General features: G+C 33.4%; 2 protein-coding genes across 12 annotated transcripts in view; one reads left to right on the plus strand and one right to left on the minus strand.

The window, feature by feature from the left end:
* The window catches only part of Esco1 (establishment of sister chromatid cohesion N-acetyltransferase 1), a 72,418-nt gene that overhangs the window by 35,345 nt on the left and 10,754 nt on the right, over window positions 1-26,319 (plus strand). For 3 of the 11 annotated variants that reach the window (XR_013429660.1, XM_040274583.2, XM_078030296.1), the window contains exons 7-10: window positions 848-962; window positions 3,968-4,099; window positions 25,037-25,126; window positions 26,176-26,241. Coding sequence is in view for 5 of the 11 variants with exons in the window: in XM_040274583.2 (XP_040130517.2) it covers window positions 848-962; window positions 3,968-4,099; window positions 25,037-25,126; window positions 26,176-26,223 (385 nt within the window). In the remaining 6 variants the exon portion in view is untranslated. Of the gene's footprint in view, window positions 1-847; window positions 963-3,967; window positions 4,100-19,277; window positions 19,410-24,369; window positions 24,495-25,036; window positions 25,127-26,175; window positions 26,244-26,319 lie in introns of those variants that run through there. The other 8 variants (XM_040274591.2, XM_005329030.4, XM_021728914.3 and 5 more) reach the window with 5 other exon arrangements.
* Greb1l (GREB1 like retinoic acid receptor coactivator) overlaps window positions 1-26,319 on the minus strand; it is a 310,330-nt gene that overhangs the window by 14,504 nt on the left and 269,507 nt on the right. The window lies entirely within an intron of this gene.

Consider the following 26,319-nt stretch of genomic DNA (forward strand, 5'->3'; position numbering starts at 1 on the left):
GCTATAAACATTAGAAGTCATTCTTCTATTCATTTGTTGCACCCCTGTACCTATTAACCATCCTCTTCTTTTTCTCCATCCTAGTCTCTGGTAACCACTATCTATCTATCTATCTATCTATTTATTTATTTATTTACTTATTTATTTTTAGCTTCCACATATAAATGATTTCATATGATATTTGTCTTTTCTGTGCTCTTTATTTCATTTAACAGCCGTCTTGCTATAAATGAAATAATTTTGTCCTTTTTTTGTGGATGAATCATTCATTGTGTATGTATACCACATTTTCTTTATCTGTTGTTCCACTGATGGACACATAAGTTGATTCCATATTTTAGCTATTATTCCAGTTGGTAGCTAGGGCTTTGTGCATCCTTTTTTTTTTTTTTTTTTTTTTAAAGAGAGGGAGAGAGAGAGAAAGAGAGAGAGAATTTTTTAATATTTTATTTTTTAGTTATCGGCAGACACAACATCTTTGTTTGTATGTGGTGCTGAGAATCGAACCCAGGCCGCACGCATGCCAGGCAAGCGCACTACCGCTGAGCCACATCTCCAGCCCCCCCCCCTTGTGCATCCTTAACATGTGCTCTACTGATGAACTATACCTCCAACCCTCTCCTTGATTTTTTTTCTTTATAAATAAAGATTTATTGAACTTTAGATCTGATGGCTGGGAGGATCAAGATCATGAGTCTGCATCTGGTGAGGGCCTTGATTTTTAAAAGATTATCTTTTTCCCCTTGAAGTTGAAACTTATCACTGTTGCATAGAAAATGTTTTATTTCCAGTGATTTGAAATGATGAAGATCTATGACATTCAATAGTTTTTTTTTTTTTTTTAAAGGGAGATACCACCAAATCATTCTTGGCATAAGTGTAATTCCCATTTGGAGATAACAATTCCAAAGGACTTGAAACTGAAAGAAACAGAAAAAGCTGATGAAAAACAGTTGGTTATAGTAAGTACACAACTTGACCTTTTTTGGTTAAGTAGTATTGTGAGTATTCTATTTAGGCAAGGTGTTAAAGATTCAATTTGTTCCCTTTTTTCCAAAGATCTTTTTCATCATTATAAGGCTTCATCGTGGAAACCCTTCCTGGCATTATTGTAACCCTCCCTGCCAAAAATAAATAGTCCATTCTGTAGCAAATAGTAATAATTCTGTTTCCATTTCTTCTAATTTAATTTATAAGAAGTTATAATGCTTTATTTCACACCTGTCACTTTCTTGGATGTGTCATTTGATCACTACCTTTTCTCAGTAGTTGATTTAAACATTAAAATAATTTATAGTATAATTATTATTTCACAATTGCAGTTTACTGAAGGATAAATCAATAGTTAATTTGAAATAGAACATAAGTATTGTATAGTTTGGTGGCAAGGTGAAAAAAAGTGGGAGATATTTTTTGATTGATTAAACACCTAATTTGAATGACTGAGAACAGTGTTAAAAAAATGGAAGGCCTCCAAATAATAGGGATACTTAATGTAGTTTCAGACAGTGTAATCAAAGGATTTTTTGAAACTGGATGATGGATTGTAACTTTTAAAAGAATAACTTTCCAAGAATTTTGTGAAATTATTTAAAAATTTTTCAGAAGGCACAGTGAAAGGGAATCTTGTTTTATGTTCTTTTTTAAAGTATTGTTGTTTTATTTATTTTTTATGCAGTGCTGAGGATCGAACCCAGTGCCTCACGCAAGTGAGGCAATCGCTCACCAGTGAGCCACAACCCCAGCCCCCAAAATCTTGTTTTTATCATGTAATATTTCTATTGTCAAATCAGTGTGGTAACAAACAATCTAGATTTGCTCCAGTATGGTAGTCATGTCTGGCTTTTGGATACTTGAAGTGTATGCAGCCTATCAGAATTGAGATATGCTTTAAGTGTAAGAAATGCATCCTTTGTCTCAAAGAAGTTAAAGAGAATGTAAAGTATTTTACTGTTAGGTTTTTAAAAATATTAAGTATGTGTTGGAATAATATTTTGTTAAATGTTATTTAAATTAATTTCATGTTTCTTTTGCATTCTTTAACTTGGCTACTTGAAATGTAAAATTACACTTTTGAATCACATTTTTGTTGGTAGTAGTGCTGGTTGAGAGTTGAAAATGATGGTGTTGATGATGGTGACCCCAGCTAATATTTTTTTCTTTGCATTTTTTATTGATGCATTGTAATTACACAGAATAGTGTGTTTCATTGTAGCCTGTTTCACACATGCACATAATATATCAGTTTCAATCCCTAGTACTAGTGATAGTTTTTGAATATGTTGTTGTATTTGCTTTCATATTAACTAAGTTAAGCCTTGTAAGAAAAGTATGGGACAGATACTTGTGTTATCTCCCATTTTATCAATGAGGAAACTGAGGCAGAAGTGCTTTCTTATTATTCTGATAAGTGCCTGTACCTCCATGTTCATTACCAACAATAGTGAAAAGGTCAAACCAAGTTTTCATTGATAGGTGAATGTATAAACAAAATTTTATATGATTACAAGGGAATATAATTCAATAACCTTAAAAAGGAAGGTAATTCTAACATTTGATACAATATGGATGAACCTTGAGAATATTAGCTTAGTGAAATAAGTCACAAAATGACAAATATTGTGCAATTTTGCTTATGTGAGGTGCCTAGAATAATAGTTAAATTCAGACATAGAAAGCAGAATGGTGGTTGCTAGGGTCTGGGAGGGAGGGGAGAATTCGAATTGTTGTGGGTATAGAATTTCACTTTTGTAAAATGAAGATGGGTTTCACAACAATGTGAATGTACTTAACATACCAAGCTGTATACTTAAAATTGGTTAAGATGGTAAATTTTATTTATATTTTTCACAGCTACAATATTTTTTTAAACTACCCGAAATTTATTTCAGATAACATTTTGTTAATAGTTTGAATTTTTTAGAATGAAGTGTCCCATCACCCCCCCAGGGTTCTGTTGATGAATTGCCAGATCTGTTGACCATACTGGTCTTGAACTGAAGGATCTTACGTCAGCATCAGCCTACCGAGTAGCTGGAACTATAAGTTCCCAGCTTCCCTTTAGTTTTATAAGTGATCTTTTATTTACCATTTGATATTTCTCTGCTTTTTGAATCACAAGTCAGTAGAGATACTGTTATCTTAGATCCTGTTTTTTTGAGTAATTACTTTAATCTAAATGCACAATTATAATCGAAAAGAGTAAAGGCATTATGCCCTTTTAATTTACTCTTGAAGTTAGGTTATGTTACTAAGTTTTTTTTATTGTTGAATAAGGATAAGAATTGTTATGCAGCATGAGGTAAATTACTTGAGTATAGAATAATTATAATCAGTTTTTTTTGTGCTTATTTAATACAGAAATGACAAAAAATTACCTTAAGAATTTCTGGTGACATAAAAATAGTTTTTTAAATAAACTACATATTTTTAAGTAAACTATAAACTATAAAACAGACTTTTAAGACATTAAAAGATATATAGTTTATAAAACACTATTTCCTCTAAACTCTAGAAGTATGATTATTTCAAATATGAAGTTTATATTCTTATTTTTAGAGTATTGGCTATTTGGATTTTTTCCCTGAGTTTGTAATGTTAAAGATATTTCTCTTTTGGGGAGATAGCTCAGTGGTAAGGTGCTTGCCTAATGTATGGAAGTTCCTGGGCTTCATCCCCAGTAGAGTCAAAACAAACAAAAAAAAAGAAAGAAATTTCTTAGTTCCTTAAATGGTTGTTATATGTTGTGGAAGGAATGATCAGGTTATTAAATTGGATATTTCTTAATAAAACTGCAAACAGATTTTGTACTTTAGCATCTTAATGTTTATAATCAACATTGAATGCTACTCGTTATAGATCTATAAGTCCTTTTCACTTTATGTTCACCTTATAGCTTTCCAGGGTCATGTTTTAGAATAATTCTTTTGGGAAGAAAGAAAACCTTTTGTTTGTTTTTTGTAAATAGGATGCAGGACAAAAAAGATTTGGAGCAATGTCCTGTAATGTTTGTGGAATGCTTTACACAGCTTCAAATCCAGAAGATGAAACTCAGCATCTGCTTTTCCACAACCAATTTATAAGTGCTGTAAAATATGTGGTAAGTGGAATTTGTGAATTCTAAAATGTTAAAATCAGATAATTGGGTCAGGATCTTAGTGAGATGAATTGCCAAATCGTTGAAAAGTTTCTGATTTTAGGAAATTATTATATAAAGCACATGTTGTATACTGGCTTATTTTAAAACTAAAACAAATATAAAAACCAGGTAATTTATTCTGACTGGTTTCTATCTTGGCATTTTTAATTTATGTTTTTTTCCTAAAAGTTATTGTATCTTTTCTAAGAAATAATATTATTTAACTTGAGTATGTTTTTTTAGAGTTTCCTTTGATTTTAATAATTATTATTGTTAATAAACCTATTTAATATTCATACAGATTGGTGTAACTTTGTATTTGGGAGCTGATAGTAATATATATCATGTCAAATAGGTAATTTGGGGATTTCCTTTATCTTGCTGTCATAAGAGTTTTTCTTTGATAATTAAAAGTAAAAAATTCCAGTATATTACAATTCCACAAAGCAAATATGTTTTGGAATAAATATATCTTAGTGTAAATGTTTTTTTAATGTAAATGCCTTTGAGCCATAAATGGGTATTATTAATGTTTGTTTCTGGAAATAGCAAAATTTTTAGCAGTTTTGAACCATTTCAGATACCTTGTGAAAATAGTAATTTAATATAATTGCTGTTTACCTATATCTGAAATGGAATCTGTTTTTATTTTATACATGTTACCTTCAGTACTGTACACTCACATTAATAAGACCTCCAGGATATCTGAACTGAGATCACCAATTCATTCCATATATGCCTTTATTATAGTTATCAGATGTTAAATTATTTAAATGTCTTTATTGGCCTTAGTTACATTCATATGCTTAACTTTGGTTGAAGGTTTTGTATTCTTTATTTGATTTCTCTAGTTTTTTCTACTGAGAATAGGTGAGGTTTTCCTTTTTTTTTTTTTTTTTTGTTTCCCTACTGTGGTCATTCCTTGCATTTCTTATTTCATTTTCCTTTTCCATACACATTCTCCTATTGCTTCACTAAATAAAATACAGTGTGTGTGTGGATATAAAACATTTTATTTGCCATTTGAAATTTGTACTTTCTTGATTTGACTAATAATATCTTGTATCTTGAAAAGAAAAAAAATGGTTCTATTAGGTAGCTAAATTATAGAATACTTAAGGGCAAAATTACTTTTTAGGTTATCTTATATACATGAACCTGGCAGATGTCATTTCTGTTCAGTCTGCATTCTGATGATCACTTAGTTTCCTAAATATTTGTAAAATTATGTTTCAAAGACTTATTCTTCCCTAGGAAAATTCTTAATTTCTGAGGGTACCATAAAGAAGTCAACTAGAAAATAGGTCTATACTCTTCCAAGGTTGCAAGAAGAAATTAAATCAATTTCTTGATTTGACAAAGTATAGCTATCACCTTCTAAGCAAATTCTGACTCTGTTATAAAGGCTACAAAGCACTGTAGACACCTAGGGTCAGTGTCCCAGTTGACTCCTACTCATATCCTCCTTGATGGGACAGAGCTATGGGTTACTTTATTTAATTTTGAAGTAAGCTCAAGAGAAGGAATTGAGTTTAGCAGTTGGTCATTCTTTGCTAACATCAAGATCACTATTCTTACCTTTTGCTGTTTTCAAATGTAGGTATACATAGAATCTGAGTAGGGACTATTTCCAAAGTATTGTAGAATTCTTTTTATGAGAGTCTAAAAGTATCTTAATGATGATCTGTTGTAATCAAAGCTCTGTATTTTAGGTTGTGACATTAAAACATTTATTGAGCACCTTGTATTATGCTTTATACAGACGTTAAGCACTTGTAAGATGCTGACAAAAACATTTTATGTTATTTTTTTGGTGAAAAGCAAACAAAAAAAAGTCATTTGGTGCCCTACCTTCAGTTCATGTTAAATGGATAGTGGTCAGGAACTGGAAATCTACTTGAGAGTATTTAAAAAATAGAATAAATTAGAAAAATAGTGTTACTTTTAAATTTTTAATCTTAATATTCTTTAGAAAATAAACACCTTTTCCTTAGGATAAAACGTCCCCCTAGACAAGTAATAATCATATGGCAATTAGGAATGGCTAATATCCTATTTTTTTGTTGGTTTTTTTTAATATTTATTTTTTAGTTTTAGGTGGACACAATATCTTTATTTTGTTTTTATGTGGTGCTGAGCATTGAACCCAGTGCCTCACACATGCTAGGTGAGCGTGCTATCACTTGAGCCACATCCCCAGCCCCTTATATCCCATTTTTAAAAAGTTAAACTATAATATTAAAATTGTGTAGTCTGCTGAGCACAGTGAAGCCCTAGTAAGTTAGACCTTGTCTCAAAATATAAAATAAAAATGAGCTAGGGATGTGGTTTAGTGGTTAAATTTCATGTACCAATAAATAGATAAAGAAAGTAGTCATAGAGAAATTGATGCCCACCAAGTATGATTTTGGTTGACTAAAGTATTTGTTTTTTCTTTTCCTTATCTCTTTCTTGTTGGTTTGGGGTTAGGGGAAAATAGATAGTATCTTGATTCCTTCTTTTCTATCTGCCTCGTTGACTCCATTTAGGGAAATAATTATTACTTTTTTCTTTTTAAGAGACAGGGTATCTCTATATTGCCCAGGATGGCTAACTCAGTACCAAACTCTTGGGCTGTAGTGATTCTCTTGCCTTAGCCTGCCAAGTAGCTAGGACTATAGGTATGCGATCCTATACCTGGCTTTAAGGAAACTGAATTTTTTTTTAACTTAATAAACACTATTTATTTTATTTTATTTTATTTTATTTTTTTTAAAGAGTGAGAGAGGAGAGAGAGAGAGAGAGAATTTGTAATGTTTTATTGTTTAGTTCTCGGCGGACACAACATCTTTGTTGGTATGTGGTGCTGAGAATCGAACCCGGGCCGCACGCATGTCAGGCGAGCGCGCTACCGCTTGAGCCACATCCCCAGCCCAATAAACACTATTTATGAAGTAGCTTCTTCATGCCTCACTGAGAGGCTAAACTTGGGTTTAGACCTAAGAATCACTTACGTTTCCTTCACAAACTAAGGTATTGTTTTCTAAAGCTGTAATGAGAAAGAAGACTTATTTGTTGTCAGGCCAGGAACCTATCAGGAACTCTTAGAAACTCAGAAGACCCATGTTCACATTCTTGGCTCTGAAATTTTCATTTTATTCTTACAGCATCATTTGTTGTATTGTTATTATTTTTTAAAGATTACTTTTGTGTTTTGAAAGTTTGTTATGTGCATACTCTACTGAAGTAGCAGCTTGACGAAGCAGAGCCCATGATAATCTATTCATCATGCTAAGGTGTGCCTGCCAGTGAGCAGTAAGGGCTCAATAGATACATGCACAATTAAAGAACAAACTTTGTTCTGCCCCGAAATGAGAGTTCTGCCTCAGTTATCTTCTCTGAAAATGAGAGTAAACCAGATAATTTCTGTAGACTTTGCCAACTTGAATACTTGATGATTTCAAATCTTTGGAAATTAATTATACTACAAACATCTTTCTGTGTGGAAGGAACCAATTGTGTATATTTTTTTAAAAGTTATGCTTAGTCTAAATTATTAGTAAAATAGTTCAAATTTGAATTTATTTTGTCAATTAGAGGTTTATTAACTGTTTGCACATGAAATTATATACCTAATTGATTTTATGTGCTGAAGTAGTTCATGCTTCATTTAGAAAAATAGTCAAAGTAGTTTTAACTTTTTTTCTTATTGAGATAAAAGAAGTTAGCTTGGCTTTCTGGCACATGTCGATAGTTCCAGCTGCTTGCAAGATTGAAGCAGGAGGATCACCTTAGCTTAGGAGTTTAGGACTGTCCTGGACAATATAGCAAGACCCTGTCTCCCCCCCCCCCCCAATATATATGTGTGTGTGTGTGTGTGTGTGTGTGTGTGTGTGTGTGTGTGTGTGTGTGTGTATACACACATCAGAAATATTATTAATTCTCAGTTGTTTTTCTTCAATTTGCATTTAAGGATTCCTGTATCTATCAAGCTAAGTAAAATAAACCAGTCCCCCAAAAAACAAAGGCCAAATGTTCTTTCTGATACGTGGGAGCTAACCCACAACAAAGGAGGATGAGGAGGGGAAGAATAGAAGTTCATTGGATTAGACAAAGCAAAGTGAAAGGAAGGGAGAGGGAATGGGTAATAGGAAAGACAGAAGAATAAATTAGACATAACTTTCCTATGTTCATATATGAATGAATACATGACCAGTGTAACTTCATATTATGTACAACCACAAGAATGGGTTCCTAACTAGAGTAAGTCATACTCCATGTGAGTATATGTGTCAAAATACACTCTACTGTTATGTATATCTAAAAAAATTTAAAAAAATTTTAAAAAATGTAACTAATGAAAAAGCAAAAAAGAAAGGATTCCCATAATCTACTCCATATATGAAAATAATGCTTCTGTCACAGAAAACACATTTTTTAGCATTTTAATTTCTCTACTAAAGTTTATTGTTTTCTTTACAGATTTTTAACTTACTCATAATAACAATTTGAAACTTCTGTTCTGCTAAGTCTGACTTTGACTTATTTCTGTTTTCTTTCCTCTTGATTTTGGGTCATTATTTCCTGTTTTTTTTGTGGTCCCCCCCTCCCCCATTTTGAATAGACTTTAGTTTTTTTTTGGAATTGTTTTAAATTCACAGCAAAATTCAGCAGAAAGTATAGAGAGTTCCTGTATGTTCCCTGACAACAGTAGCCTCCCCAACTATCAACATTCTCCATTAGAGTGGTGTTTTTGTTATAGTTGATGAATGTGTCAATATAGATTGACACATCATTATCACTCAGAGTTTATATTTTATATTAGGCCTCAGTTGGTTTTGTACATTCTTTAGGTTTTGAGAAATGTTTAATGATATATCTGTTATTACAGTATCATAGGGAATAGTTTCACTATTTAAAAAAATCCTCTGTGTTGTACCTCTTCCTCCCTTCAAGTATTAGATAGCTTTTCATCACTGTGACACAATCCCTGAAAAATACAACTTAAAGAAGGAAAGATTTGTTTTGATTGATGATTTCAGAAATTTCAATTCATAGTTATTTGGCTTAAAGTGAGGCAGGACATCTTGGCAGAGGGCTGTGATGATGGAAAGCTGTTTACCTCATGGCAGTGGGAAGCAAAGAAGAAGGGACCAGAAACAAGGATTCCCTTCAACCAGGTCCCACTTCCTATAGTTTTCATCACCTTCCAGTAGTCCATTCAAATTATGAATTCATCACTGATGACTTAGAGCCTACCTCATGATCCAGTCATTTCTTAAACGATCCACCTACATGATTGCATTAGGGACCAAACCTTCAACACATAAGCCATTTTGGGGGGGACATTCCAGGTCCAAACCATTAGTTATCCTTACCTCCTTAACCCCATTAACCTTTTAACTGTGTCTATAGTTTTACCTTTCCCATAATGTCAGATAATTGAAATCATACAGCCTTTTAAGACTGGTATCTTGCACTTAGTAGTAATATTCCTTTAAGGTTTCTTTGTGTCTCTAATAATCCATTTTTTTTTTAAACATTGCATACTGTTCCATTGTCTGAATGTATGTACTACAGTTTATCCATTCACCTGCTGAAGGACACCTTGGTTGCTTCCAGGTTTTAACAGTTACAAATAAAGATGCTATACACATCTGTATATAAGATTTTTGGTGTGGACTTCTCCTTTGGGTACATAATCAAGGATTATATGGTAATAATATGTTTCTTTCTGCAAGAAACTGTCTGTCTGTCTTCTTAAGAGACTATATCGTTTCATATACCTGCCAGCAATGAACGAAAGCAGAGCAGTCCTCTTGATCTACATCTTTGTCAGCATTTGCTGTTGAAAGTATTGTGGGTTTTTGTCAGTTTAATATGTGGGCAATGGTAACTTACTCTTGTTTTATATTTCCCCAATGATGTGTGATATAGAACATTTTTTTCCACTACTTATTTATCATCTATTTTCTTTGATGAGTTGTCCAGGTCTTTTGCCTGTTTTTTTAAGTCAGTTGTTAATTTTCTTTATTGTTAAGCTTTAAGAATTCTTTATGTATTTTATTTTTTTGTTTTTGGTACCAGCAATAGAACCCAGAGGTGCTTAATCATTGAGCCACATCCCCAACCCCTTTTTTATTTTTATTTATATTTATTTATTTATTTATTTTAAAGAGAGAGAATTTTTAATATTTATTTTTTAGTTTTCAGCGGACACAACATCTTTATTTGTATGTGGTGCTGAGGATCGAACCCAGTGCCGCTTGCATGCCAGGCAAACACACTACCACTTGAGTCACATCCCCAGCCCTGTTTTTCTTTTTTAATATTGATTTTTTTAGAAATAGTTGAACACAATACCTTTATGTTATTTATTTTCATGTGGTGCTGAGGATCGAACCCAAGGCCTTATATGTGCTAGACAAGCACTCTACTGCCGAACCACAATCCCAGCGCTGCCATCCCCCCACACCCCCGTTTTTTTAATTTTGAGGCAAGGTCTTGCTAAGTTCCTTAGGTCCTCACTTAGTTTGTTGACCTCAAACTTGTAGTCCTCCTGTCACAACCTTCTGAATCACTGGGATTATAGATGCTTGCCACTATGTCCAGCTCTTTGTAAATTTTGGATAACATCCTTTATCAGATATGACTTTTGTGAATGGTTTTCCCCAGTCTGTGGCTTTTCTTATCTTTTGGCAATATGCTTTACAGAGCAGAAATTTTAAAATTTTAATGAAGTTCAGTTAATCAATTATTTGTCTCATGAATTGGGCCTTTGGTGGTGTTATCTAAAATGTTATTGCCATCTCAAAGTCATCTAAACCTTTTCTTCTCATATCTTCTAGTACTTTCATAGTTCTTTGTTTTACATTTGGATTCATTTTGAGTTAAGTTTTATGAAGGATATAAGATCTATGTTTGGCTGGGGATGTGGCTCAAGCGGTAGCGCGCTTGCCTGCCATGCGTGGGACCCGGGTTCGATCCTCAGCACCACATACCAACAAAGATGTTGTGTCCGCCGAGAACTAAAAAATAAATATAAAAAAAAAAATCTATGTTTAACATTTTCTTTGTATGTTTGGTACTGGGAATTGAATCCAGGGCCTTGTGAGGATAGGCAAGTACTCTATTACTGAACTATATACATTCCCAGTCCCATATCTTGTCTAGATTTTTTTTTTAACGTACATGTCCAGTTCTAGTGCTTCTTCATTGTATCACCTTTGTTTGCTCCTATATCCAAGATCAGTTCACTATATTTATGTGAATCTATTTCTTAGCTTTCTTGTGTTCATTGAACTGTTTGCTTATTCTTTCACCTATATCACACACTGTCTTGATTACTCTATGTTGAGTGTTTATAGAAGTGTCAGTCCTTCAATTATATTCTCCCCCAGTTAATATGTTGGCTGGTCTGGGTCTTCTCCCTCTCCACATAAACTTTATATAATTAGTTTTGTCAATAACCTCAAAATAACATTCTGATATTTTTAAAATCTATCTATTTATTTATTTGAATCAGGGATTGAACACAGCATCACTAGCCCTTTTTTTAAAAAAATGTTTTTTAGTTGTAGACGGACCCAGTATCCTTATTTTATTTATTTTTTTGATGGTCCTTCACACATGCCAGGCAAGTGCTATATACTAAGCTACAACCCCAGTCCTCCTCAGCCCTTTTTATTTTTTATTTTGAGATTGGGTTTTGCTAAGTTGCTTAGGGCCTCCTTAAATAGTTGAGGCTGACTTTGAATTTTCTATCATCCTGCCTCAGCCTCCCAAGTTGCTGAGGTTGCTTATGTGTGCCACTGTGCCTGGTTCAACTTCCTGAAGACTTGACTGGAATGGCATATGTCATCTGGAAAATACTGAATGTTCCTATCTGTTTTTGTCAGCTTATATGGTACATTGGACATTGTATATGAAAACAATAAAGATTGAAGTAGATAGCATCCTATACTTACCCACAAGATCTCTTTTTTCTATTAACTATGGTGAGGGGCTGATCTCTTAGATCTAATTATGAATTACACTGGGTCAGAGTTGGGTCAAACTTTAACTTTGGTTACCTTCTGCTTTTAAATTTCTTGAAGTTGATATCAGATATCTCTTTCCAGTAAACATTGGGGAATTAAGTTTCTTAGGAGATGAGATTTCTCTATATCTTTAACCCAACTCACCAAATAAATGTCCCTTGGGAGAGAACTGGTGGGGAATTAACATTTGTCTTTGGAACTCCTTCAGATTTTAGGTTGCCATGCTAGCCTCCTTAATGATCATTAACATTTCAGTTGGTTTCTTGTCCTAGCAAGAGACTCTTGTTCTCTGCCTCTTTGTATGTGTATGTTGGGGGGCCAGGTGCTTCAGTCAGGAGCATACTGATGAGCTAAATACATTTGCTCACTACATTGCAAATGACTTTGAGTTGAGAATGATAGCACATAAAATATTTTTAAAAATTTTTTTCAGTTGTTGGCAGACCATTTATTTATTTATTTATTTATTTATTTATTTATTTATTTATTTTTATGTGGTGCTGAGAATTGAACCCAGTGCCTCATACATGCCAGGCAAGTGCGCTACTGCTGAGCCCCAGCCTCAGCTCAAGTAGTTCTGTTTTTTAAGCTTTTAGTTACATCTGAACAAAACACCTTTATTTTATTTATTTATTTTTATGCCATGCTATGGATTGAACTCAGTACCTTACATGTGCTAGGCAAGTGAGGTACTCAGTCAGCTTTGCGACTGAGCTATAGCCTCAGCCCTCAAAGTATTTCTAATATATTGGTAAATTTTTGCTACCAATTGAAAAGTGCTTTATTTATTTATGAATCCTAATAATGAGGTGTTTAGGATTCCTTAATATATGAACATAATAAGAAATTATCATAATCTCTCCTGTTTGACTTTACATTGTCTGACTCAAGTATATCTTATGAGAAGTATTATTTCTATAATAGATTCAGATATTGTAATTATAGTAGGAGTTCAGTTAACTGACAGAATTGGGTAAGTTAACATCCAACAACATTTAACTTTTTAGTGGACAGTGGACAGTTATCAGAATACCCATTTAACAGTAGCTTAAATCATAAGCATGGTTATTTTCTTAAGAAATATGGAATAGTGAGGCTGGGGATATAGCTCAGTTGGTAGAGTGCTTGCCTTGTATACACAAGGCCTTGGGTTCAATCCCCAGCAACAGCAACAACAACAACAACAAAGGTGGGGGGAATCTGGAATGGTATAGTCTTAGAGTGGTTCCATTTATTAGCTTAACTTAATAGCATGCTCATGAGTGCTGTTTCTCCCATCCAAGGACTCAACAAGCCAACCCTGCTTAGCCTGCAAGATCGGACAAGATCCAATGCATTTGGGGTGGTATGGCTGTAGACCAATGATGGCTATTTCTAATTCAGTGTTCTCTCATCCTTTGAGTGGTGACTTTCCTGCTTCATAGTTGTTAACGTTATGGACCTTAAAGTTCTGCAGTCCAGATTCAAAGCAACATGGTTGTTAATTTTTTCAGAAAATATTCTTTCTTCAAGTGGCCTTTTCTGTTTATCAGTGAAGGACAGCATTTTCCTAGACACTCCCATATAAAATTTTCTTTGTCTCATTGTCTAGAAGTGAATGGTGTTAGCCACAGTCACTAATTTAATTGCAAGAGAGCTAGGAGAGCAGAAGTCTGGCAAAAATAGATAATATAATGATGATTGGTTTTATGCCAGTGGTTCTCAAGGTAGGAAAACAGGATGTTTATTTGGAGGGCTGTTGTCATTTGCATAGGCAAGGGCCAAAGATGCTAAACTTCCTGCAGTGTATATGACACTTCCTAAGAAGGAATATCCAACTGAAAATGTCAATAGCAGCCCTTTTGAGAAATTCAGACTTAAGCTAATCATAATTTATTGTTGGAAATGCGTATGTTATCACTTAAACAAAATGCAAACAAAAAGGGGAGAGAATGACTGTGGGTTAGACAGAGAACAGTGTTTTCTATATGGTCATTACATTTAGACTTATAACTTAAAGCATTTGTAATTGTATATTAAATGTAATTGATATGGAGAGACTGTTGCTATGAGTATAAAATCCCTTTCTATTTAGCTTTGTTTTTCTCATAAAATCACACCCATAACCATCCTCTGATTTACTGAAAAAAGCTCAAGAAAATAGTATAGGAACTTAGACATTATGAAGCAATGTGAGAATCTGGATACAGAATCAATCTTGTTTTGTTTCTAATTGTTTTTAATACTTATTTTTTTAGTTTTTTGGTGAATACAGTATCTTTATTTTACATTTATGTGGTGCTGAGGATCAAACCCAGTGCCTCGTGCATGCTAGGTGAACACTCTACCACTGAGCCACAACCCCAGCCCATGTTTCTAATTTTTTAAAACAGAATTTTAGATATTAAAGCATTAGATATTATGGGCTGTGATTGTAGCTCAGTGGCAGAGCGCTTGCCTAGCATGTGTGATGCACTGGGTTCTATCCTAAGCACTGCATAAAAATAAATAAAATAAATGTATAAAAATACAATAACATTTTCTTTAAAAATAATAAAAATAAAACATTATATAATAATACATTAAATAGAAAATGAGCTCTAAACTTTTTTTCTGAATGAAAGAATTTAATATAAGACAGGTTTTATTACTTCTTTCTTTTGAATTCTGTTCCTCTTAATTGGCAGTGATTAAATGCCAAAGAGTTCTATATCATTGTATGACCTACAAGGAGGAGCATTTAAGTACTTTGTTTTTTTTTTTTTTTTTGTGTGTGTGTGTGTGTGTGTGTATGGCGCGGGGGTACCAGGAATTTAACCCAGAGGTGCTTTATTACTGAGCCACATCCCAGCCCTTTTTAGTTTATATTTTGAGACGGGGTCTTGCTAAGTTGCTGAGGGTGTACTTCACAAGTACTTCTTTTTTTAACTTGTTCTTTTAAGGGAATTTATTTTTTGTTGTGGAAAAAATTTTCTTTTCACATTCCTTTCCTTTAAAAGATTTTAATTCAACTGTGTGGGATATAGCTCAGTGGTAGAGCAGTGGCCTAGTTATACAGAAGGTCCTGGGTTTGATCTCTCCAGCACCAAAAATATAAGCATAGAAGAAGAAAATAAAAGCATAGGAAAAGAAAAGCATAGAAGATTTTAATTTAAAGATGGTTTTCAAGTTTCTGATTCATCAACTCTAGTCTTTTTGAAAAAAAATTATAAAAAGAGTGAGTCTATGTACCTAGAAATGAAAAATTAAACTAGCATTATAAAGTAGAAAATGGAGGAGGGGAAAGGCCTCATGTCTCCCTACCCCATTTCCAGTGCCATTCTCCAGTGATTAAGTACTTTTGTTTTTTAATGTTTCTTACATAAATAACATTATGTGTATATAGCAAACATATCTCAAGCTACATATTTGTGTGTGTGTGTGTGTGTGTGTGTATAAAGTCTTTTTTTCTCCCAGTGTAAGTTATACTTTATGTTTAGTTCTGTGGGTTGATTTTAAAATATATAAATCACATTTGACTCCTGATTGCTTGCATTTTCTCCTTCTCTAACTATTAATATCTGTCAGTTATAACCAAGTGTTGTGTCATATATATATTATTTAACTTGATATAACTAAAATAATTTTCATTAAGTTCTTGGTTTTATAAATAGAGGTTTCAATCCCTCAAGCTGCTCCAGCCTTTCAAAAACAGATGTTTATTAAATACCTAATTTGCCTCAGGCACTGTGCTATGTGCTTGGAATATAGTGATATGTCACATTGAGATTTGGTCCTTTTGGAATGTGTAGTCTCTATTGCATGTCTCATTTAGATCTGGGTGGTCCAGTCAGATCCCTATTGCTTTATCATCACTGGATCAAATAAAATTGATCCTAAGATATGATTTATCAAAATAGGTAGTTTTATATTTTATTTTATAAAACCTGTCTTATATTAAATTCTTTCATTCAGAAAAAAAGTTTAGAGCTCATTTTCTATTTAATGTATTATTATACATTGAGGAAGTTCAGTTCTATTCATTTATTTAAAATATTGTAGACACGAGAAGAATATTCCTGAAGTAGATACTGCTTTAATATATTTAAAGATTTAAAGATGCATAAACTCATAAGAAATGAGTCAGATCAGCTGGTGTACCCATGTAATAACCAGTGGCCGGATGTTCACACGTTCAAGGCCAGTCTGGGCAAGTTAGCAAAACCTTGGCTTATACTAAAATTAAAAAAAGAAGTTCTGGGGATATAGCTCAGAGGTAGAGAATTTCTGGGTTCCGTTCCAAGTACTGAATTTCTAAAAAGGGAGTTCATTTGCATAAGAGCAAGCAAATAAATGTTGCTGAAGTTTAAACTTTTAAAATCTTGACTTTCAAGGTCTCAAAAAGTCCTCAAAGTAAAAATGGCTGAGGGTGTATTCAGTGCTAAAGTGCCAAACCCCATTACCTGCGTGGGGTTGGAAGAATCAGTTTTTTCTAAAATAAAACAAAAAATCCTAATAAAATTAGTATCATCTGGGTTAAAAACAAAACAAAACAAAACAACTAAAAATCCTGTATGTTCTTTGATTGCTAATTCACTTATTTGATAAGTGGGAAAAAAAAAATACTATGCCATGGGCTTTTGTTTGTCTGAATAGCATCTTTTAATTATGAAAAAGTAATATAAACAAGTTGTTTGTTTTTAGTAATGAAGTCATTAAAATTGGGAAACTATAATCTGGAAATATTAGAGTGATAAGAAACATGTCAGATTTGATGGTTAAATTTAGATAACATTGTATTTAGTTATGTTTAAGTAGGCTGATTGATATCGTGACTGTTAAATGAACATGAGTCAATATTTAATACATCTTCATAGTTTTAAAATTCTCAGAAAAAATTCTTTTATAAATGTAAATAAGTGGATACTAATTTATTGTACATCTAGGGAATGATAGCAGTGGTAATAATAGGTAACATTGGTTGAGGTGTTCCTGTTTACTAGGGACTGATGCAGTCGTTTTACTTTTACCACACTATTTTAATCCTCTCCCAACAAATCATGAGGTAGTTACAGTTAATTTATAAATGAGGAAATAGCAGAAAGAAGCATAAGTATTTGCCCAAAGTCATGTTGTAACTTAATAGAATTAGCTCTGAATGCCTTGAGTTTTGCTATTTCATTTGAATTTCGGCAAAAATGTTGTGTGTGCAGTATAGTTTAGCTCATAGAAATAAATTGACCCTATTCCCTTTTAAACTTAAATCCTGACAGTCTTCTTTATTGTCCTGTTGAATTTTAATGAGATGAAGATTTGAGTGACATTTGGCATGTTTTGTAATATTATTAAATTTATGATTGGAAATTGAAACCCATGTTGTAACATCATTTTTGTTTAACTCTAGTCATATAACTTTTTTTTTCCTCTCAGAATCTTCCTTGATTTCCCCCTATTTCTCTCAGGCATTATGACCCACCACATTATGGCTCCTGCCCCATTTTTTTTTATTGGTGAATTATTGTTTCACATAATAATGGGATTTGTTGATACGTATTCTTACATGCACACAATGTAACAGTATAATTTGGCCAATATCACTTCCCAGCACTTCCTACCTTCCATTCCTTGATCCCTTTCCTTTTCTTTAAAGTGTATTCTAAGTTTCTTTTAAAAATTAGTATGAATTCCCTTCTTTTAAGCCAAATTGAACTGATCATTGTCTTGTGCATGGCTCATAATTTTCTTTTTTAGTCATTTTGTTCCTACCTGTAGGAACACTTTCTAGTTATATCTGTACCTTTCAATCCTGGAAGAAATATTGCCTCTTCTACGAATCTTTTTAAAATAATTCCTAATATGATTTAGAATTTTCTTTCTTAAAATCATTATAAAACTTTGTTTACGTTATTTTGCCTTCTTTGGTAGGTCCCTCCTTCAATTTGACTTTTTTTTTTAACTGGTTCTAGGGATTTAATCTAGTTTCTCTTTAATCAAGTCTGTAATACTTAACTATACACCCAGTTGGAAATTTCTTAAATTTTTTTTGAGAATTAAGAAATATGTTGCATATACATATTGATACGGGTGTAGAAACATTTAAATATAAAAGAGCTTAGCTTGACTGGGGGAAACTTCTTTTCAAACATATCTTATTGCATCTTGCACACGTTTATGTACTATTTAATTCTTTTGTTAGATTTGCAGAATTCTTGAAGTCATTGTGACATAAGAGAATAGAATGTGAGTGGAACTGGGAATGTAGCTCAGAAATAGAATGCTGTGTAGCATGCTTGGGGCTCTGGTCTCCAATATTGCAAGAAAAAAAGAAAAAAGAAAAAAGAATGTGAGCTTAAACTAGAAAGATATGGTTCTCTAATGAGCTACTTATGACAGCAAACTATTTTTTTTAAAGGTCTGGATAGATTTTATTTTTTCATTTTTTTTGGTTGTTGATGGATCTTTATTATTTATGTGTTTGTTTATTTATACATGGTGCTGAGAATCCAACCCAGTGCCTCACACATGCCAGGCAAGTGCTCTATCACTGAGCCACAACCCCAACACAACAATAGCAAATCTAAACTACTTTCACTGTAATTTTTTTCTCAATTTATAAGAAATGAATATAATATCTTGTGGGGTAAACATTTTCTAGATTCATAACTTTTTTATTCAGACATATTTTAACTGCTTTCTGTGCTCCAGGATCATAGATAGTTTTCCTAAAAATTATTATTATTCAAAAGATAATATGTAAATTCACAGATCAGTGCAAAAGGATAGTTAAGTAGATTGTTGAAATAATATGGAAAATACCAGAGTATCAGAGTGTACAGTATAAATATAGAGCAAAGATATATGATAGAGATTGGAAAAATCAGATTAACATCTGAGTAGAGTCAGAAAGGATAAGTAGAAGTCCCTTGAACTCATAAGGGTATAGAGCAAAGGCATACCAGGCCAAGGGAACTGTTCATAAATGACCTTGTAAGGTCTGAGGGTATCCAAGATTTAAAAACTCAAAAGAACAAAACTTAGTCACTATAATGATGATGGGAATTGTTATTTATTGGGGGCATATTACTGTGTTAGGCACTGTGCTCAATATAGTATAATGTTTCCTTGTTTAGCTATTGTGTTGTGGTGATTCTACCATTTTCTAGGTGAGAAAACCAAAATTTAGAGAAGATATTTGCCCAAGACCACACCTTGAATCAAATCTAGTGCTTTCTGATTTTTAACATCCTTTTACCACTGTGCTGTACTACTTGGATCACATATGAATTACCCTTGTGGTAGGTGGTTAATATAGTTCCTGAACTAACTGAATTTCTCCATGTATTTGTCACTTAAAGTCTAATAGTAGTATCTAAAACGGGCAGGGGGAGATGGGGGGTTGGATACTGGAGATTGAAATCAGGGGTGTTTTACCCCACTCCTTTTAATTTTTAATTTTGAAACCAGGCTTTGCTAAGTTGCCCAGGATGGCCTTGAACTTAATATGTTCCTGCCTCAGCTTCGCAAGTCTGGGATTACAGGTGTGCATTATCATGTGCAGCATATCTAAACTTTTTCAACACTTTTAATGTCAATATGGTCATAATGCTACAAAAAAACTTTCATCAGTATTAACACAAGATTATTTGCTAAAGAAATTTTCAAAACATTCATTTAAAATTAGCTTTTTGAGCTGGTCAAGCATTTTAACATTTTTATCGTACTATTTTTTTTAAAGATGGAAAATAGGAAATACAGATAAGCTAAAGGGGTGGGGGAATTTAAACCACTCTACTATAATTCAGATCACTCTGTTTATATTTTTGGTGACTTGAAATATTTGTTAATGAGTATTTACATTCAAAATTGATTTGCCAGGGGCTGGGATTGTGGCTCAGTGGTAGAGTGCTCACCTAGCATGCAAGAAGCACTGGGTTCAATTCTCAGTACCACATAAATGTAGAATAAAAATATTGTGTCCATATAAAACTTTAGAGTAAATATTTTTTTAAAAAAATCAATTTGCCAGGCACAGTGGTATGCCTGTAATCCCAGCAACTTGGAAGGCTGAGGCAGGAGGATTTCAAGTCCAAACTAGCCTCAGCAACTTACTGAGGCCTAAGCAAGTTAGTGAGACCCTGTCTCACTATAAAAATCAAAAAGGGCTGGGGATGTAGTTTATTGGCTAAGCATGCCTGTTTTAAATCTCCAATACACAAACAAACAAATAAATAAGCAAGCAAGCAAATAAATAAAATTCATTTTAATAGTTATTTCAAACGTTTATAATTTTAATTTATTATACAGTTTTTCTGCAGTGTATGCCTTCTCTCTGGGGTGTTGTCAAACAGAGCATGTGATTCTGTTTTTAATGAATTCATTTTAATTTCATTTCATTTTTAAAAGATTTTACAGGTGTGCAGTCGTGCAGTCGTGCATACCTGTAATCCCACCTATTCAGAAGGCTGAGGTGGAAAGACTGCAGGTTTGAGGTCAGCCCTGGCAACTTAGTGAGATCCTGTTCTTAAAATAAAAAAGACCTGGGAGTATAGCTAACTGGTAGAGTGTCTCAATACCACAGAAACTTAAAATTTTAAAAAAGTATAATGTTTAACTCTGAAGCCACTTACATATATATTTAAAATATATATTGTAGTTGTAAATGGACACAATACCTTTATTTATTTTTTAATGTGGTGCTGAGGATTGAACCCAGGTCCTCTCACTGGCAAGGCAAGCGCTCCACCGCTGAACCACAATCCCAGCCTCCCTAAGGCCACTTTTGTGCTCCTCTAGAGAGTCACTACTTTTCTCAGCCCTAGATAACTACTTTACTGATCAGATAATTTTACATGTATTTTTCTTTTCCAAATAAATGGTACCTGAGCACACCTTGGTCTTTGGCAATAGGTGATTTGAATTATTAAAAATAAGTTCAAATTAATCAATCTCTCTGCCCTTGCCCACAGAGTAATGAACCTCCAGTACCTTTCACCCACCCACCTTCAACAATTTCAGTTTATGTATGATGTTTTTATCTTCCAGCCTTCCCAGTTGTTTTGAAGTAATCCCAGGCATCATGTTATCATTTTGTTAGTTATATCTATCTTCCTTCCTTCCTCCCTCCCTCCCTCCTCACTTTCTCTCTCTCCCCTTCTCTCTCTGTCTCTCCCTTCCTCCCCCCCCCCCCCCCCCCCCGCGCGCGCGCGCGTGTGTGTGTGTGTCTCTCTCTCTCTCTCTCTCTCTCTCTCTCTCTCTCTCTCTCTTTCTCTTTCTCGGACTGCATGTGCCTGAAACCACTGAGCCACACCCCCAGCCCAGCTTCACTAAATTGCTGAGGCTGTCTTTGAACTCCTGATCCTCCAGCCTAGGCTTCTAGAGCTGCTGGGATTACAGGCATGCGCCAAGGCATCCAGTTTGTTAGACATTTTTACTTAATGAAGATTATTCTTTTTTTAAAAACATAGAGAAGCTTTAGTGAACTTACTCCTTAATATCAAGTATTCCATTGGGGTTAAAAACTTCACAAATATCTCAATTTTTTTATATTGTTTGTTAAAAGTAATGTTGCATTGGTCAATATGTCCCTTAAGTCATTCCCTACCCTCGGTCTTTCTTAATCTAATCTAAGGGTTTTTCCTTCAATCACTTTCTTTTATCCTCCCTTGCAGTATTTGTTGACTTTGTTTTTTCTTTTAAGTTTGTGTAACTTTTACTTCTGGGTGTTCTTTCAAATATGTAGTTTCAGTCAGCCTTTATGAAGGTGATTGCTAGGAACTTTTAAAATTGAGGTATAATTTACACACAATTAAATAAATGCACTGATCTTAAGTGTTTGGTTGAATTTTGATAGTTTTATACACCAGTGTATTCACCACCCAGTATATGTTGTTTTCATTTATGATTTTTTAAAGAATTTAACCTTTATTTTATTTATTTGTTTTTATGAGCTGCTGAGAATCAAACACAGTGCCTCACTCATGCTAGGCAAGCAGTTTAGCACTGAACTGCAACCCTAGCTCCATCATTTGTGATCTTTTTTTGATGGAAAAAAGGAGAAATTGCTTCTCTTTTGAGGCTCTAAAATTTAGAGTCACTACAACAGGGTGGAAAAAATATCATTGTAACATTGATTTCTGTTAAAAATACAAATTAGGCTGGACATGGTGGCACATGCCTGTAATCCCAGCAACTCAGGAGGTTGAGATGGGAGGATTGCAAGTTCGAGGCCAGCCTCAGCAACTTAGTGATAACCTTAAGTCACTTAGTGAGAACTTGTCTCAAAAAGTAAAAAGGGTTGGGGATATAGTTCAGTGGTCAGATGCCTTTGGGTTCAAACCCCAGTATACCCCAATCCCCCCAAAAAAGAAAAAAAAGAAATGTAAATTAAGGGGTTGCTGGGTATATAGTTCAAAGATAGAGTGCTTGCCTATCATGCTGGATTTGATCTCCAGCACCATAAAAACAAACAATAAACCCTCAACTTCTCATGAGAAATATGAATCAGAAACGTAGAGCTTTTCACTTTTCAGTTGTCAGATGAATGAATTTAGAAAATTTAGGTTTTGGAAATACTGTTAGCAGAGGGATATATGTAACACCTTAAAAGTTAACTTCGAGAAGAGGGAATGTACTTAACTGCATTGGAATTTACATCTTTGCCAAACGGTTGTGGCTGTTCAGTTATTTCTCTAAATTGCATGTATCCTTCCCTACACATTCCATCTGTGCCTCCATTTCGGGCAGCAGACAGACTTCCACTCTTCTGAATTCTCTAAATTCAGGAGAATTATGGTTATTGAGATCAGCAAAGTATTAACTGCAGTTGAGGCACATAAATATCATGAGTATAGTATTTGACAGACATTAGCCAATTTGGTTCTTTCGTCTTTGCTTTGTTTGTGATTTGAATTTAAACATTGGGGATATTTATTGATTGCATTTTGTTAGATTAGTTGCATTGTTCTTAGTTTGATGTACCAGAATGGAAGTTAATAAGAGTCATTGACTCTTGTGAACAGTCATCTTTAACCCTCTGATAACAGCTATTTTATAGAATGCTTAGATTAGAAAACAGAATCAGAGTTCCAGTGATTTACCCAAGGCTATACATCTAGTAACTAGCAACAGGATCTAACCCTGTTACTCTGAAACTATTAAAAAGTTTTCACTAAAATATGCCATCTTCACAAACATTAAATGAAGCTTAAGCAATAGTAATTCTGCCTCTCACAGTTCCTGCTGCTTTTATTTAGTACATGAAATGAATAGAATCATATTTAAAACATAAAATTATAAAAAATTCAGTGTGATAGTTTTCCACATTGAACATGCATATTTTTTTGAGGAAGTTTTATACTAAAATAGTTAAGCAAAGTAATTTGTACAATATTACAGTGTGTAATATTAAGACATGAGAATAGTATTTTTTTAAAGACAATTCTTAAGAAAATAGTTTATTGAATTGTCTTTAGATATTTTACCTCAGGAAGGATGGCTTTCTTATAATTTGAAGTTTCTTAAATATCTAGGTCTTCATTGAATTTATAATTTAATTTTTTAAAGTTGCTAGTTTCTTTTTGTGGAAAATAGGTTCATTTAAAAGCTTTTTCTAAAAGCAACATTGTTAATATAAATGTCTTTTTAAAGAGGTGTTTTTTATATCTTAAAATCATATCTATATTCAGATCTGTATGATTCCTGTTCCTGAAAGAACATCTGATTATTGTTTGTGCTTCTTTGCAAATCTTGAGCATTTTATCAATCATAAGTAATTTTAATCATCTGATTTTTACTTTTGGATGTTCTTATTTTGTAAACAAATTCTGGCTTTTAGTATTTTAATCTAAATTGTTACATATATCAAGATTGTTACTAAATTTTTTGTCCCCAACAATGATTCTCCCCCCCCACACACACACAAAGAAAAAAAACTATTCTAGATTCCATCATTATTTCAGAGTTGCCATAGTATATAAAAAAAATTTAGTTGTCTTTTTCTTGGTTTCATTGAGCTTTTGCATTCTTAGAAGAAAACAAATCAGAAAAAAAAAACATTTTTTAAAAAAAATAGAAATACAAATTGCTTTTGGAAAGGCCTTTTTATGTAAAGTTGGTGGGGTAAGACAAATGGAACAACTAGTTAAGCTCATTCCTTCTGTACTTATTTTGAACTTCAAAGTTCCTAGTTTAACCTCTGGTTCAGTCCCATCTTACTAGATTTAAGTGGCTTTTGTTTTGTTTTGTTTTTTCATGCAGGTTCTGCTCATTAATCACCACGAGTGTGGATCTGAAGAAGAGTTTATTACCTCTCTTTTTTTGAGTATGTTTAACTTCAGATACACACAACGTAGCCTCTCCTTCCCTATTAGATTCTTAGAAGGTAGTTATATTTTTTTATAGTCTCCTTCTTGTGCCTTTGATAGTTGTGATCAATAAAAATAAAAACTATTCCTTTCATACTGGGCTACTGCATGCAAATCAGTTCACTTAAAACCTCCTGGAGGTCTTTGGCATGCCAGACAAAAAACTAAGAGTGTGTGTTTGTGGAGGTAACCATGTTCCAAAGAAATCTAAGCATTTAATTCTTGTATCAAGAATCTGGGAAAGTCATTCTTTAGGTTCTGGGAGTCACTGACTTTAAGGGGCTTGCTTTCGGTGTGTGATTTTTCAAAATCATTTAAAATGGAATTGATAAATTAGATGTTTTTGTGGTAGTAGATAATGTCTCTGAATAATAAATATTAATTAGCATTGTAGCTACTGTATGCTTAACAATAGATGATTTATCATGCTTTATTAAACATTAATGAGCATATATTTTTGTTGTTTGAAGTTTTTTAGACAAATTGATGTACTTTTCCTTCTGTACATGAATATGATGAATAAAATATGATACATAAAATTCATCCTTCTTTATACCTAGGGCTGGAAAAAAGAAAGAATTCTGGCTGAATACCCTGATGGCAGGATAATAATGGTTCTTCCTGAAGACCCAAAATATGCCCTGAAAAAGGTAAATTTGCAGTGAAATTTTATACAGAATGAATTAATATCACTTTCCAGCTAAAGTTAAGAGTATAACACATTGGTAGCACAGTACATGTAAACATCAGTTCTGAAAACAATAAATAATAATGTAAAGGATACAGCCAATTTGAAAAATTATGCCAAACTTTGAGGTAATCCAAAACATGTGAAATGAATTTTATTTTTTGGTACCAGGGATTGAATCCAAGGGCACTTTACCACTGAGCTACATCCCCAGCCCTTTTTATTTTTTATTTTGAAACAGGATCTTGCTAAGTTGCTGAGGCTGGCCTTGGACTTGCAATCCTTCTGCCTCAGCCTCCTGAGTTGCTGGGATTATAGGCATGTACCACTGTGGCCAGCTGAAATGAATTTTAAGTGAATTGATTATTGTCCAGTGTTATCAATAATTTGAGTGATTAATTAAAGATAGGCTATTTAATTGAGTTAATGAATAATGCCCAGTAAGTTATCTTAAGAATTAGAATTAAAATTCAAAGTTGAGGCCTGGGAAAATAGCCCAGTGGTAGAGCAAATGATTAGTGAGACCTTAGCCTAAATCCCCAGCACCAAAACCAAAAAAGTTGAACCATAATAATTTACAAAATTTTTTAAAAAATGAAGTTCCATTCTAAGTGTAAATTTCTCTTTTTCTTTCTTTCTTTCCTTTTTTTTTTTTTTTTTGGTATCAGGGATTGAACTGGAGGCACTTTACCACTGAGCCACATCCCCAGCCCTTTTTTAAAAAAATTTTTATTTTTTGTTTTGAGGCAGAGGCTTGCTAAATCGCTTAGGGCCTCTCTAAATTGATGAGGCTGGCCTTGAACTTGCTATCCTCCTGCCTCAGCTTCCTGCATTACTGGGACTTTACAGGTGTGCGCCACTGTGCCCAGTTCTAAGTGTAAATTTCTAAGTAAAAGCTTATTGTAGAAGAATATTTAAGAGTAGGGTAATAGTAAAACGGAAATTAAACATGAAGTAATTATATACATATTTTTAATACCTTTATTCTATTTATTTTTATGTGGTGCTGAGGATCGAACTCAGGGCCTCACACGTGCTAGGCAAGCGCTCTACCACTGAGCTACAGCCCCAGCCCAGGTAATTATATTTTTAAGGATAAAAAAGATACATCCCAATTTATAAATACAATGTAGAAAACTTAAAATTTTCCTCTTT

Source organism: Ictidomys tridecemlineatus, chromosome 13 (genome assembly GCF_052094955.1).
Source record: "Ictidomys tridecemlineatus isolate mIctTri1 chromosome 13, mIctTri1.hap1, whole genome shotgun sequence".
NCBI classification, from domain to species: Eukaryota; Metazoa; Chordata; class Mammalia; order Rodentia; family Sciuridae; genus Ictidomys; species Ictidomys tridecemlineatus.